General features: G+C 41.6%; 1 protein-coding gene across 3 annotated transcripts in view; it reads right to left on the bottom strand.

Moving 5' to 3' along the window:
* EPB41L4A (erythrocyte membrane protein band 4.1 like 4A) overlaps window positions 1–14953 on the bottom strand; it is a 264522-nt gene that overhangs the window by 123188 nt on the left and 126381 nt on the right. For all 3 annotated transcript variants that reach the window (XM_047778430.1, XM_047778432.1, XM_047778431.1), the window contains one exon: window positions 3933–3984. In XM_047778430.1, the coding sequence (XP_047634386.1) occupies window positions 3933–3984 (52 nt within the window). The remainder of the gene's footprint in view (window positions 1–3932; window positions 3985–14953) is intronic.

Raw genomic sequence — 14953 nt, 5'->3', positions numbered from 1 at the left:
TAAAGCTTCAAGGAGGTAAAAGCAACTTGCTCAAGATCACAATGACGAGAATCACATTTATCTGGAGTTCAGTGCTTGCTGGCCACTATTCCATAATGTCTCTAAGGGAAAAAATCCTAACACCTTTTTCTTTCTTTTTTTTTTTGTCTTTTTGCCATTTCTTGGGCCGCTCCCGCAGCATATGGAGGTTCCCAGGCTAGGGGTCTAATCAGAGCTGCAGCCACCAGCCTACACCACTGTCACAGCAACGCGGGATCCGAGCCACGTCTGCAACCTATCCCACAGCTCACGGCAACGCTGGATCCCTAACCCACTGAGCAAGGCCAGGGATTGAACCCGAAACCTCACAGTCCCTAGTCAGATTCGTTAACCACTGAGCCATGACGGGAACTCCATAACACCTTTTTTAAAGCAAGCAAATACTTTCATACATACATCACTGTTTCAAAGATCAATCAAAGGCTAAAAAAACGGAGGCTCTGGAGCAAGAATATGTCTAGCCAGATATATTTTGGCTTCCTATTATAAGGCTGACTCAAAAAATCAGGTGCTGTTGAAGTGAATTCCTGAATTATCATCTTGATCTATGTCTCTCTATAGAGTCTACCTTTAAGAAACCCTTATGCAAAGTAAGTTAAGCTTGTTTTATTCTATCAAAATATATTTAAGCCAGGAACTGGCAACTCCTTTTTTTTTTTTTTTTCCTGCTTTTTAGGACCACACCAGAGCTATACACCACAGCGCACAGCAACACCAGATCCTTAACCCACTGAGCAAGGCCAGGGATCGAACTCGCGACCTCATAGTTCCTAGTAGGATTTGTTATCCACTGAGCCACAATGGGAACTCCCAGAACTGGCAACTCTTTAATCTACTTTTTGTGAAGACTCATTTCAAGGCCTTTAATAATAAGAGAATTTCCCATTAGCTCAGAATAAATAAATCAGGACTTACCTACGAGAATCCTGGTGACTAGCAAATATCCTGTCATTTTTAGAGATATTCCTTCTGACTAATCTGCTGGAGATGTGACAGCCATTCTCCTCCAGTTACTATCAAACTATCACATGAGATTAAAAAATATGTATTCTTTAGGAGTTCCCATCGTGGCACAGTGGTTAACGAATCCGACTAGGAACCATGAGGTTGCGGGTTCGGTCCCTGCCCTTGCTCAGTGGGTTAACGATCCGGCGTTGCCGTGAGCTGTGGTGTAGGTTGCAGACGCGGCTCAGATCCCACGTCGCTGTGGCTCTGGCGTAGGCTGGCAGCTACAGCTCTGATTAGACCCCTAGCCTGGGGACCTCCATATCCCGTGGGAGCCGTCCAAGAAATGGCAAAAAGACACACACACAAAAAAAGTATTCTTCAGTTACATAATCCTTCTTCAATTATAATATCAGTATTTTATTCTTCCTGTACATCAGGTTTTTTTTTGACAGGATCACATTTATTTAGGATGAAAAAGCAACTGCATTACGGAATATAGATTTTTTTTTTTTTGGTCTTTTTAGTGCTGTACCTGTGGCATATGGAAGTTCCCAGGCTGGAGTTTCAGCTGCCAGCCGACACCACAGCCACAGCAACTCGGGATCTGAGCTGCGCCTGTGACCTACCCCATAGGCCATGGCAACACCGGATCCTTAACCCACTGAGTGAGGCCAGGGATCGAACCCACAACCCCATGGACACCAGTTGGATTTGTTTCCGCTGCATCACAACGGGAACTCCCAAAATACAGATATTTAAATAGACTATTTCATATCATGTGAGCAAACAGATACTTCAAATACTCTTAGGAACACTTGAATAATGTACTTTAAAATAATCTACATTTTTCTTCATCATCTGGATAGGAATCTCAACCTTTTTTTTATTTAAAAAAAAAAAACCTGTGAATTTATTTTAAAGTAATCATCCCTGAAGTTTATCTAATTTTTGAAGTGGTATCTTTTAAGTATGTGGTTCAAAAGGACATTCTTTTGAACCACATACTTATTCTTATGATGGAGTCTTTTAGAAAAAGAGCAGATTTCTAGATCCTGAGGTATGAATGAGACTTTTTAAACTGGACCTCCTACCATCCATAGGAGGATACCTCATGAAATTTATCTGCATTCCCATCTAATCACATGAACTTCATGCTTCCCCTTGGCCGTCAGTGGATGGTGTGCTCACTCAAGAAGCACATGGTATGAGAAGTCAGAAGGCCAAGGTTTTGGTCATTCCTCTGCTACCAAGCAGCTTCTCCTCCATGGCAGGACAGCCCCTTCTGAATTAGGATTTGTCCAGAGTAGGCAAAACTTGGCAATGCAAAGGCTTATGTTGTGAGGGGTCTACCTCATCTCATGGGCCACCAGCCCCACCCTTTGAAACCTGTTTCCCAGGCCCATCCAGAATATTGGCCCCCAGCAGCTAGGTTTGCACTGACCTTAGAAAAGCCCAGACCTAGTGGACTGAAGTGAGCTACTGACTCAAACTGGGCTGGTCAGACTCCCCCCCTGTAAGAATATTAAAGGGCAATTGAGAAACAGCCAGTCAGCCTCTGCTTGTGCCTAGAGCTGTAACTTGCAAAGTGTGGAGGTTTCCACCATAGACTTAAAGAAGCAAAGAGAGCCAGTCCACAGAGAGAAAAAAAATGATCCTGATGTTCAGAGAAACAGCACTTGCTGAGTTCCTGATAGTTCACAGTTCTCAGTTGCCAGTTCCCTTTTTGAGGCAGAGCTATGCTTCCGCCCTTGGGGTCCATAAAACATCATGTGATAAATTTTACCACAGGGAATGAGCCAATACACCTAGAAGGTACAGACTCAGAATGGGGTAGGAAAGGCCAGAAAAATCCACTGGGTCTTATTAGCAGTAATTTGCACATTAAAGTAAAATGGGTTAATGATATTTTCAGTTTGGGAAGATGAAAAAATTTTGGAAATGGATAATGGTGATAGTTGCAAAACAATGTGAATATACTTAAAATGCTGCTGAGCTATACACTCAAAAAATGGTTCCCATCGTGGTACATCGGAAAACGAATCCAACTAGGAACCATGAGGTTGCGGGTTCGATCCCTGGCCTCCCTCAGTGGGTTAATGATCCAGCGTTGCCGTGAGTTGTGGTGTAGGTTGCAGATGCAGCTCGGATCTGATGTGGCTGCGGCTGCGGCAGGCAACTATAGCTCCAATTGGACCCCTAGCCTGGGAACCTCCATATGCCATGGGTGCGACCCTAAAAAGCGGGAGAAAAAAAAAAAAGGTTAAAATGTTACATCTTATATATTTTCCCATAAGTTTAATAAAGATTATTTAAAAATAACTACTCCTTTGCATACTTAAGGACTGAGAGTATGTGGGCACGTGCGCATGAACATTTATAAATAAAAACTCGGGTTATGGAAATTCATGTTAATGAATATAACATTAATTAGACTCTGAGTCACCTAGTAAGATTTATATGGGTAAAACCAAAACTGAAACCCTAACGGATAGGTCCTTTCTGAAGCTATAGCAATCTTTCAGGCTGTGAGGGCACTCCTTAATTTCCAACTCAGCCAAGTGAACAGTGTGACAGACAAAACCACTCTTGAGCCCAAAAAACTCAAACTTTAAAAAGGTGAATGTCCACCTCTTTTTCAAACCAGTGATTCTCTGCTTTTTCCATTTTAAGGTGAAATTTTTAAGACAATAGGAAGATCACAGACAAAAGTTCAAGGCAGGTGTACCTAAAGCCAAATGAATCCTAAGATCTAACCAGAGTCTTTATCAACACAAATCTAACCAAGAATTCTGGAGAGAACCGGCCATGTGCAAACACCCATTTCCATATTCTGGCACTCAACGCTAATATTCACCCCTGTAGTACTAAAACCTGTGTCTGCACCCATCTAACTGTGGACACTATATCGTTTTCAAATTTTAACAAAGGTAAAATCAAATACATACTGTTGATCAATTCTTTGTGTTCAGCCAGGGTTTTTGCAGGATCCAGCCAATACTGTGTGAGGAAAAAAAAAGGGTAATTATAGAAATTAGTTGCTTTTCACTGGCCTTTACTTCAAGAATATCTGCCAAGTGCTATTTTTGAAATGATATTTAAATAAGTAAAGCATTTAATTCATGATACAACACATACATACCAGCTTTCTGCAACTAGAACATTAAAAGAAAATGGATGTCAGTGTTTAGAGAGAAGCAGAGAAGGGAAACAGTGCTTCCTGGGTTCTTAGTTGAATTCTCATACGGGTTTTAAGATCAGTAATATCAAGAGAGTGAGCCTCTTACTGTCTCTGGTGGGAAAAAATGGCTGCAGAAAATGCCCCCGAATTTCTTTCCAGAGTCCCCATAACAACTTCATTAAAGACATGTCTCCTCCTAAAATGTCTTTACTCTCTTCATTTCCAGTCCCAACTCTAACAGGTATCACTGCTAGGTGTAAGGAGGAAAGTAATCAAATTAAATCAAATCCTCATTAACTATCCAGGAGAGGCGGCTCAGCACAGTGGCTGATGGTGTGAGTCCCAGAGTAGACCCGTCTGGATTCCACCCTGGCTCTCCCCTCGTATGGTCATGTAACTTGCAACCAGTTACTGGACATCTCTCTCTGAGCCTTCTTCACATCAATGAACTCATGCAAAAATAGCCCCTGGCTCACAATAAGTTTGCAACATATGCTAGTGATAATTATTATTAAGGCGTGATGGTCATGCATAAGTATCATTCACCAGTCTAAGGTACTTGCTTATTAATCCAAATTAAACTTCAATGAACAGAATTTCAGACAGTTCTGGGAGAAATGGGGGCCCTGAGGAGAGGCCTTCCTTTAAATCTCCCCTTTGTGAAATAAAATCATTGAAAGAAAAACAAGTCTTCTGTCTTCACCTGGGGGAATGGAAGGGGAGAAGCAAACCAGACACAAAGGGGGCATCTGGGTTCCCACAGGAGCACACTGTCAATGGGATTCTAGTGTCTGGGAAGCTGGGGGGAGGGTCGGGAGAAGCACACCCCCCCAAACCCCATCCTTGCCAAATGTTGGAGATTCCAAGGGCTGAGCTAAACAACTTTCCCTTTTCTCTCGTTCCTGGATGAAGAAAGGGTGATCCTCACAGCAGGGAGGCAGGGGCACTACTCTTGGATATTGGTGAAAACATCCAGGCTCTCCGGACCACACTGGCTCAGAGATCACAAAGGGAGTCAAAGAGGGAGTCTAAGAGAATCCTCCCCACCCCAGCTCCTCCTTTCCTGCCCCTCCACTGAGGGCAGACATGCTGGCTTGGCTATATATCAGTAGCTGTAATTATAAAATAGTCATTACAATATATTATAGAATCGCTTTACCTTTTACTCCTAATTACATATAATAAAAATCAAACATTCTAAATGAATGTCATTGTCATTTTATGATAAGATTTTATTACAATACTTTATTCATGTACAGATAATCTTCACTGTCTGCCATTCACAGAGCAGTTTCAGATTTTCCAACCTTTCTCAAAAGGTAACCTACATAAATGGGTGGCAACTTATAACACAATGTTCACTGTTTTTGCTCTATCTCACGTCTTAATTTTCAAAGTCCAGAAATACTCCCTTTGAAAGTAAAAAAGATATTTACAGAAGAGGTCATAATCAGTGAACTGCTTTTGGAGCCCACAATGACTAAAGATGTGGCTTTGGTGTTAAAATAAATGGTTCCTAGGGAAACACTGATTCATCCAAATAGAGTAAAATCAATCCAACTGCTAAGCTGTGTGTTGGACACTGAGCAGACCCTTTCCCCTACGGATGCTTCCTGTGAAATGGAAACATTAGGTGGCTAGACTGCTTCTTGCCATTCATGTTAAATGAAAAAGCTTGACTCTCCCTGGATTTTTCCAATAAAACAAAGGAAAACACGCTCAACCGTAAACATTTGCATCAGGTTAAGTGTTATCACAAATGTTAAGATTTATATCACCGCCGTTTTAGTATACATCAAGTTCTACAGATTGGTTGGTTTCTTGACTCCAGGCTTCACAAGGCCAAAACCAAGATGTCAACGGGCTTGTGTCTTAGAGAATCCTTTGGCTAGGAGACCCTACCTGCAAGATCGCTTCTGGGAGGAGACTTGGAGTTGATACATCAGAGGCTTTCCCAGTTTCCTCCAAATGCCAAAGTACACAAAATACTAGGCCTTAATTTTAAGCCTTACACTAATGCTTAGAGCAAGAAAGGAGGAGTAGGAAGAGGCCGCTGGGCTTAATACTCTGTCTAATCTCATCTCAAAACTAATAAAAAACAGAAATTGTAAGAGTCTCTTAATCTCGCCTTCCAACGCCAACATCCCCCCAAAACAAACATATTCCTCAAATCAAATGATCTTCTGTTTGTTTTCTCCTCCAGAATGTTTCCCAGTCATTAAAAAGCCAGGTAAAGAAAACAAGAAGGCAAGTGTAAACTAAATGTAGTAGGAAAAACTGGCTCATCTATTAAACATTTTCACCTTAATGACAGTCTATACACTTTTCAAAGAATTCTTTCCTTGAGAACAATCAGATTTGTGAGGTGAAAAAGCATAATGACGGTTCTGAGATGAGGTAAAAACGACAATTTTACAGCCAAAAAAATAGCAAGACTCAGCCAAAGGCTGCTCACTGCACATTAGATACACTAAGAATCAATCCAGTGCTCGCTATGCAGGCACCTCATTTGATCCCAATGGAAACCAGGGGTTAGAGAGGTCAGACAATGATAAATGCCCCAGAACACACACAATAAACGCGAGTCACTAGGTTCCACAAGCTAGCATCTTAAAGTGTAAAGCCCACTTAACTCAACCAAGGAAAAGAAATGACCTTGGAACCAAAGCAGCCATACTATGACGGCACTTGTCACCACACATTATCAACAAGCCATCAAATGTACAACATGTCTGATGACCGTGAAACACATCAGGCAGCTGCTCCATAACCAGTGAGAGAAAGGGGCACAGAATGAGCCAATAAACACGGTACCCCAGTTTTAGTTTTGGGGTCTACATGCAGAATATTCACCTATGCCAAAATGAATGTAGGCTCTAAAACTGGGAAACCATTCATTCAATCACTCATTCAACGTCTACAGAATACCTACTATGTATGTTCTTTATATGTCATATCAGACCTTGTCCTGGGGAGTGTAGTAAAACAGGTGACTGAAACCTTTCCCAACCTCACAGCCTAGCAGAAAGAATTATAATACAATGTGGTACCCTGCTGTATAGCACTGAGAACTCTATCTAGTCACTTATGATGGAGCATGATAATGTGAGAAAAACGAATGTATGTGTATATGTGTGATTGGGCCACCTTGCTATACAGTAGAAAATTGACAGAACACTGTAAACCAGCTATAATGGAAAAAGTAAATATCATTAATTTAATAAAATAAAATAAATAACAAAGTTGGTTGAAAGAGTAAGATAAATAAATTAATAATACAATGTGATGAGATAATCATGGGTATAAGATGAATACATAGGAGATAAAGAAATGATGTAAAAAGAAAATGATCTCAGAGTTCCTTTTGTGGCTCAGTGGTTAACGAATCTGACTAGGAACCATAAAGTTGCAGGTTCGGTCCCTGGCCTCGCTCAGTGGGTTAAGGATCCGGCATTGCCCTGAGCTGTGGTATAGGTTGCATACACGGCTCAGATCCTGTGTCGCTGTGGCTGTGGCAAAGGTCGGTGGCTACAGCTCCGATTAGACCCCTAGCCTGGGAACCTCCATATGCCACTAAAGCAGCCCTAGAAAATATGAAAAAGAAAAGAAAAGAAAAGAAAATGATCTCTGCAGGGTAAGTACAGGAAGGCATCACTGAAGAGAAAAACCTTTCAATGGCATGCTCACAAATAAAAAACCTTTCCTAAAATACAGAAGTGGAGAACAGAACCCCAAATTTTTATAAAAGTTGTATCTACCAGCTCATCTGCTCTTAAAACAAATAGGTGCATTTTAAAGTGACAGCAGCAAATATAATACCCCAAGTCCTTTATAGCTGAGGATTTAATGCTGCCTGACAGCTAATACCCATGCAGCTAAGAAATCAATCTTCATGAAAGACTTCTGGAAGTAAAAGCGGCACATTCAGTCTTCCGGTCCCTCCCGGATGAGGGGGAAGAGAGGAGCAGAGTTCAGAATGGCTTGGGTGCAGAACGGCTTGGCTTTCCTGAACCATGCTTGCCTACCCAGAGAGTCAGGAGAGACAGCCCTCTCTCTCTAACTCTCCCCCAACTTTTAACCTGTTCATTCTCTAAGAAAATCTTTCCATCAGCCATCCCTCCCTCTTCCCTTCCCCTACCTCCTCTCATTCCCACTTCAAACTTGTATCCTATAGTTTTGTATATCTTCACAAGCTGGGTTAGATCCTATTTTGTAGGACAAAAAGATGACAATTAACTAAAATGGACCCTGCTCTCTCATCCTGATTTCTACAGTGGGCTTCCTAACACAGGGGAATGTTAACAGACTGAAACCCCAAGACCCAGTTGCTAAGGAGTCAAGATGACAGCCTTCCTTGCCAGCAGTTAGGTCACCTCAATCTTAAGTGTCCTGTCCATCTTAATAATGGCATTTACGTAACATGAAGAGAAATGACAGATTGGGCACAAGTTCCTTCTTACTCTCTGACAGTATTGGCTAAATGCCCTGAGCATCTTTTATTCACCTGGGCTGATCAAGTCTCTAGTTCATCAATTTCCTACGTAACAGTCTCAGAATTAGATTTTGAAACTCTAACACTGTCCAGTAAATCAATATCCTAACCTTCAAAAGATATATATTAAATTAAAGGTCCAATCTTTCATTTGACAACTGTTCTTTTAGAGTCTCTTAGAGCTCTAATAGCAGAAAAAGCCCTAAAAAATTTTAGGTAAAGCATGGACAGAACGAAATAAAAAAGCTCTGTTGCATCTTACTTCCCGCTATGTATAATGCTGATTCTCCTTTGGAGAATTTAAAAATACCACAGTGATATTTAATAATGTTTCCTATAGGTAAAAACAAAAGATTTTAAAAGCACACAGTCTTCTTCAATGCAACAAAATAACTTCTTGATCTAAGTATATATGAAGAGTTGACAATCTATAAGTGACAATGGAGCCACAAAGATCTCAAAAAAGGATACTCCAGGTCACTCCTGGGAAGTTCTAGGACTCAGCATAATGTGCACCTATGTTCCCATAAATCCAGAACTGTAGTGATAGCTATCTGTATCAATCCCAGAAGCCATAGGACCTCAGGTAAAACCACAGTTAACAGAGGTAACTCACAGGAGGGAAAGAAACTAGGGCCTGTCATTAGGTCATCGATGAGGGAATTAGGGGGAGAAGAGGAGAAATTATAATCAAGCCCCAATTTTCAACAGAAGTGATTTCAGGAACTAGAGACTCTCATACTGAGTGAAATAAGTCAGAAAGAGAAAGATGCACACCATATGGCAGCACTTATATGTAGAGTCTAAAATATGGCACAAATGATCTATCAACAAAACAGAAAAGATCATGGACATGTAGGACAGACTTGAGTTTGCCGGGGGTAAGAGAAGGGAGTGGGATGGACTGGGAGTCTGGGGTTAGTAAGTGAAAACTCTTGCATTTGGAATGGACGGGCACTGAGATCCTGCTGTATAGTACAGGGATCGGTGTATCTAATACTTGTGATGGAATATGATGGAGAATAATGTGAGAAAAAGAACACGTGTGTGTGTGTGTGTGTGTGTGTGTGTGTGTGTATGACTGGGTCACTTTGCTGTACAGCAGAAATTGACAGAACATTGCAAATCAATCAAAATAAAAAAAATTTTTTTTAAAAAGTGGATTCCAATGAATCATTGTTGGACCTGTCTCTAGGCACTATTCCTCAGTTCTTTCCCAGGGACCTTGGCACCACCTAAGACATAGAGAAGTACCAACAGTAACAGCTAATACTTATTAAATTTTTACCATGCGCCAGGCACTATTAAAGACTTACATGTGTTCACTTATTTAGGCCTCTTAATTCTGAATTAGGAACTAATATAACTACCATTTGACAAATGATGACATTGAACCACTAATTAAACAACTTGCCCCAAAATACAGAATAGCAGATCCAAGGAATTGGACCCCCTTCTATCTTGTGTTTAAACCAAGTCACTCTCAAGAATATTTTCTGAATAGGAATGCATAACCTCAATTTTAAGATTCTTACATTCAAATTCCAACTCCTCTCTTCCCAGTTCATATCCTTGAAAACTCTGATTCCACCAGGATACAGAATTCAGAGATCCTACTACCTTTTTACCATCTCTCCTCCTTGCCTCACCCATGTCCTTTCATTATCTTTGTCCACGCAGAATTGCCTTCAATTCCCTTTGACAATTTTCCCTCCATAGAAAGCACCCATCAACTCTCTGCCTTTTCCATGCCAGCACCTGGCAAGCTGACTGTAACTGGGAACTCAAACTGCACAGCCATTGATGGGCTCACATCAAAGTCATCACCCACAACCAAGGGCATCCCTGGTACTACCCAGAATCCTACCATATATATTCTTTCACTTGCCTGGATAACTCCTTCACACCTTCTCCTCCATGCTTCTCTCAGCTGATAATCTTGCTTATCCCACTGAGAAAGCGGAAGCCATCAGGAGAGAACATATCTCACAGCACCTACCAACCTGCTTGCATCTGTGCTGGTGTTCTGTCTCCTCTCCTATTACTATGGATGAATGGACATAATCCACTTAAGCCCATCCCTCTCCATCCACCTATTTTAGAACAAAGGTCCAGCAATTTTCTGCTCACTTTTCTGTACCATCAAAGCTCCCCTTTCCACAGAATCATTCCTGGCAGAACACATGCTTTTATTTCATGCATATTAAAACACACAGGAAGTTCCCATCGTGGCTCAGTGGTAACCAACCCAATTAGGATTCATGAGGATGTGGGTTCAATCCCTGGCTTCTGTCGGTGGGTTAAGGATCTGGTGTTGCTGTGAGGTATGGTATAGGTTGCAGATGCAGCTTAGATCCAGTGTTGCTGTGGTTGTGGTGTAGCCTGGCAGCTGTAGTTCTGATTGAATTCCTATCCTGGGAACTTACATATGCCGCAGGTGCAGCCCTAAGAAGCAATTAATTAATTAATTAATTAATTAAAACACATACATACACACACACACACACACACACACACACAAACTCTTTGAACCCTATTTCTATCCATTTTACTTCTGTGCTTTAAAGCAAATCTCTGGGGGAAAAAAGTACTGTAGTCTATTTCCTCTCACTTCCTCTTGAGTCCTCTTTAGAACTCACTCCACTACATACTGCAAGGACCTCCGGTAATTGTTAGGTCTAATGATAGATGCAGAGTCTTCACTTGCTTTCCTGAAACTCCTTTGTCATATGGTCTCTAGGACAAAACTCCCTCTGGCTTCTCCTCCTACCTGGTTGGCCATACCTTCACAACCTCATTTGCTGGCTGCTCACTGTCTCCCTAACCAGGAAAGACTAGATTGCCCTGGGCTCACACCTTACATCAAGGCTCCCGGCTTTAAATGCCATCTGTACATGACAACTCCCAAATGCATAACCAGTCCAGAACTGTTCTCTGATAACAACTGCCTGCGTGACATCTCCACTTAGATTAGAACCTTAAACTCTACATGCTCTAAGGGGAAATGATGATTCTGTTCCCTCCCAGAAAAACCTGTTCTCCTGCAGTCTTCCCCATCTCCGTAAATGATATGAAACTCTTCCACTGGCTCCAGTCAAAACCTATTTACCATCTATCTCTTCTATTTGCAAATCCTGTTGGCTTATATTGAAAACATAAACAGCATCTGACAAATTCTCACCATCCCCAGATCTAAGCAGTCATCACCATCCACATGGATTTCTTAAACAACTGCTTTAACGGCATCCCTGCTTCATCTTTGCATTTTAAAAAACAGAGATCAGGTCAGTTTACTCTCCTTTTCAACATGCTCCAGAGGTTAGGCAAACTAAAACCTGAGGTTCTTATAATGGTCTATAAGGCCCTACATGATCTGGCCCCACTCCCTTCACTCTCCATTGTGTGTTTTGAGGATGAAGCAGCAGGAAGGACCTTAAGGGGAGTGTCAGTGGAAGCCTGAGGACCCTCAAGGAGGCCTAAAGGAAAACAAAGAGAAATCTGTTGGTAGCAGGAAGAAAGATCTGACTCTGTAGAGGCAGAAAGTTTAGCAATGCTGTTGCCCGTGGCAACATGGAAAAAAAAGATGCGCCTAATGAACTGGATGATCCGGTTAAGATTTCCAGGCAGACTGGGGAAAGTGTTGATTGACTTCCTTTCCCCCTGTAATGAAATCTAAGAGGAAAGAGATAAACTGAAAACGAAATGTGAAATGTAAAGAATTCAGGACTTACTAGGCTTGAAAAATAAGATTCTCTCACCCCTAGACTTGTCAGAAGGCAATTGATGCTAAAATTTAGAAATGGCTCCTGGATAAAGACTGAATCAAGAGTCCTGTCAGGGAATTATGAATGTAACTACAATTTTATTACATCTTCCAAAAAATCTAATATGATGCCTTATAGACTAAGAAAAGGTCCTCTCAGAATCTTAAAGGCAATGTTCCCCAAAAGTTATACAAGGAGTCTAAGATATAGAAAAGCTAACCTCAAAGTGATATGTGGGTACTGCCTTTGTCTAATAAGAGTTGGTTATAAATTTATTCATAAGAAAGCCACAGAATTCTTTAAATAAATTATATCAGTTTGAGCTTACAGGCACAGAGATCCTACACACTGGATAGAGGGCTTTGGACGCCCATCTTCTTCAGGCAAAAAGTAGGCTGAAAACATTACTCAGCTGCAAACATATGCTATTTTTTATACAAAGAGAAAGAAAGCTCAGAGAACAGAATCAATAGCATAGAGGGCAGAGCCAATTGTCACAGGCAGTAAGACCAAGCTCTCATCAGAGAAACAGCTACATGTGCCTGGTTAGATTTCAAACTCTTATAGACTAAGGATTACTTACTATGTGCCTCCTATTTCCCCTCATTCTATTTTTATATTATTTTTTTTTATGGCTGCACCTGCAGCACATGGAAGTTCCCAGGCTAGGGGTCAAATTGGAGCTGCAGCTGCCAACTTACACCATAGCCCATGGCAATGCATTTGTGACCTATGCAGCAGTCTGCAGCAACAATGGATCTTTAACCCTCTGAGTGAGGCCAGGGATTGAACCCACATCCTCATGGATAGTAGTTGGGTTTATAACCCGCTGAGCCATGATAGGATCTCCTTCCCTCATTCTAAATGCAACTGTCTATACCAGTTATCCCATCCCATGTAGGCCCCATCACTATATGTTGAATGGTGGTGGTGGGGTATGGATAGATCTTTCTTTCTTTGTCTTTTTAGGGCTGTACCTGCAGCATATGGATGTTACCAGGATAGGGGTTCAAATGGAGCTGTAGCTGCTGGCCTACACCGCAGCCATAGCAACACCAGATCCAAGAAGAGTCTGTGACCTACACCACAGCTCACGGCAACACCAGATTCTTAACCCACTGAGTGAGACCAGGGATTGAACCTGCATCCTCATGGATACTAGTTGGGTTCATTAACCACTGAGCCATGACAGGAACTCCTGGATAGATCTTTCTTATGCTCTCGATTCACAGGTCTTCAGAGCAAGAGAACTATATTCCATGGATTGAACTTGAAGAACGATACCCAAAAAGTCTGATTTTATGAGCTTCTGGATCTTAAGTGTGAGTCCAGGTGTAATAATAAATCAGATTTGGGGAGGCCTTGGGAGGGATGGGTGCATTTAATATGTAGGAAAAAGAGAAGTAATTTTTGGCTAGAAGATAGACTCTCATGTTTTAAAGCATGTCTGCAAATTTAGTTGACCCTCTCCCACCAAATAATCTAATCTCCCTTCCCTTCAAACCAGGCTGGACTTCACTTCATATCAGTAGACTACAGCAATAGTAATACTCTTCTGACTCCTGCAGCTTAGTCATGAAAGGCGATTCCTCTTTTGCCCCTCCTCCTCTTTCTCCTTATCTTCCTATGGATGCCTGCCCTGGGAATCCAACCTCTACCCTGTGAGGAAGTCAAGCAACAACATGTAAAGTCCACATGCAGGTTTTCCACCACCAGCCCAGCCCAAGCAAGAGCCAACACCCACCAGCAGACATACAACTGAGACCTCGGATGACTGCAGCCTCCAGCGTTTAAGCCTCCCCAGATGAGACTAAGTGATGCAGAGATGAGCTGTCCCTATCAAGCCATGTCCCCATCACAGGTTCATCAGTACAATCTGAGTTGCCATAATTTAAAGTCACTAAATTTTGCAGTGGCTTATTATACAGCCGTGAATAGCAGGAACTTGTGCCAATTCAAGATCTCTTTGATCCTCACTTTTGCATTCAACATGCTTGCTGTTCCTCCTGTATTTAAATCATCTGTGAACCTGGTGAGCATGCCCTAGCCCTCTATGGTGTCACCCCAGATACCATTATCAATATTGTAAGCCCTGGGACATACAAGAGACTTCCTTCCAAGTTAGTATCATTCAAACATCAGTTCTCTCTACTCAAAGCCTAATCAACAAAACTATCTTTCAATTTGACCATCAGTTTTTTTTATTTAATCCACAAATACATAGGCTTTTCTATATATCTTTCTACATTCTAAATATACTAGTTTTATCACAAAATAAAGAGGTCAGACATGAGTTGTCTTTATCATTGTTAACAGTCATCCCTTGAAGTGCCTCCCCGCCAAGCCAGGCCTGTCTCCAGTGGGACTGCTCAGCAACTGCATCAAACAGGTCATTCCTCATATCTCAGGGGCCAGTGTACCTAATAACAAATGAGTGGATTTCTTCCTAACATAAAAATAAACAGGGTCAGAGTTCCCACCATGGCTCAGGGGTTAACAAACCCAACTAGTACCCATGAGGACTCGGGTTTG

This window comes from Phacochoerus africanus, chromosome 4 (assembly GCF_016906955.1).
Source record: "Phacochoerus africanus isolate WHEZ1 chromosome 4, ROS_Pafr_v1, whole genome shotgun sequence".
NCBI lineage: Eukaryota > Metazoa > Chordata > Mammalia > Artiodactyla > Suidae > Phacochoerus > Phacochoerus africanus.
The sequence above is the reverse complement of the archived record's forward strand: the minus strand, read 5'-3'. Positions and strand labels throughout refer to the sequence as shown.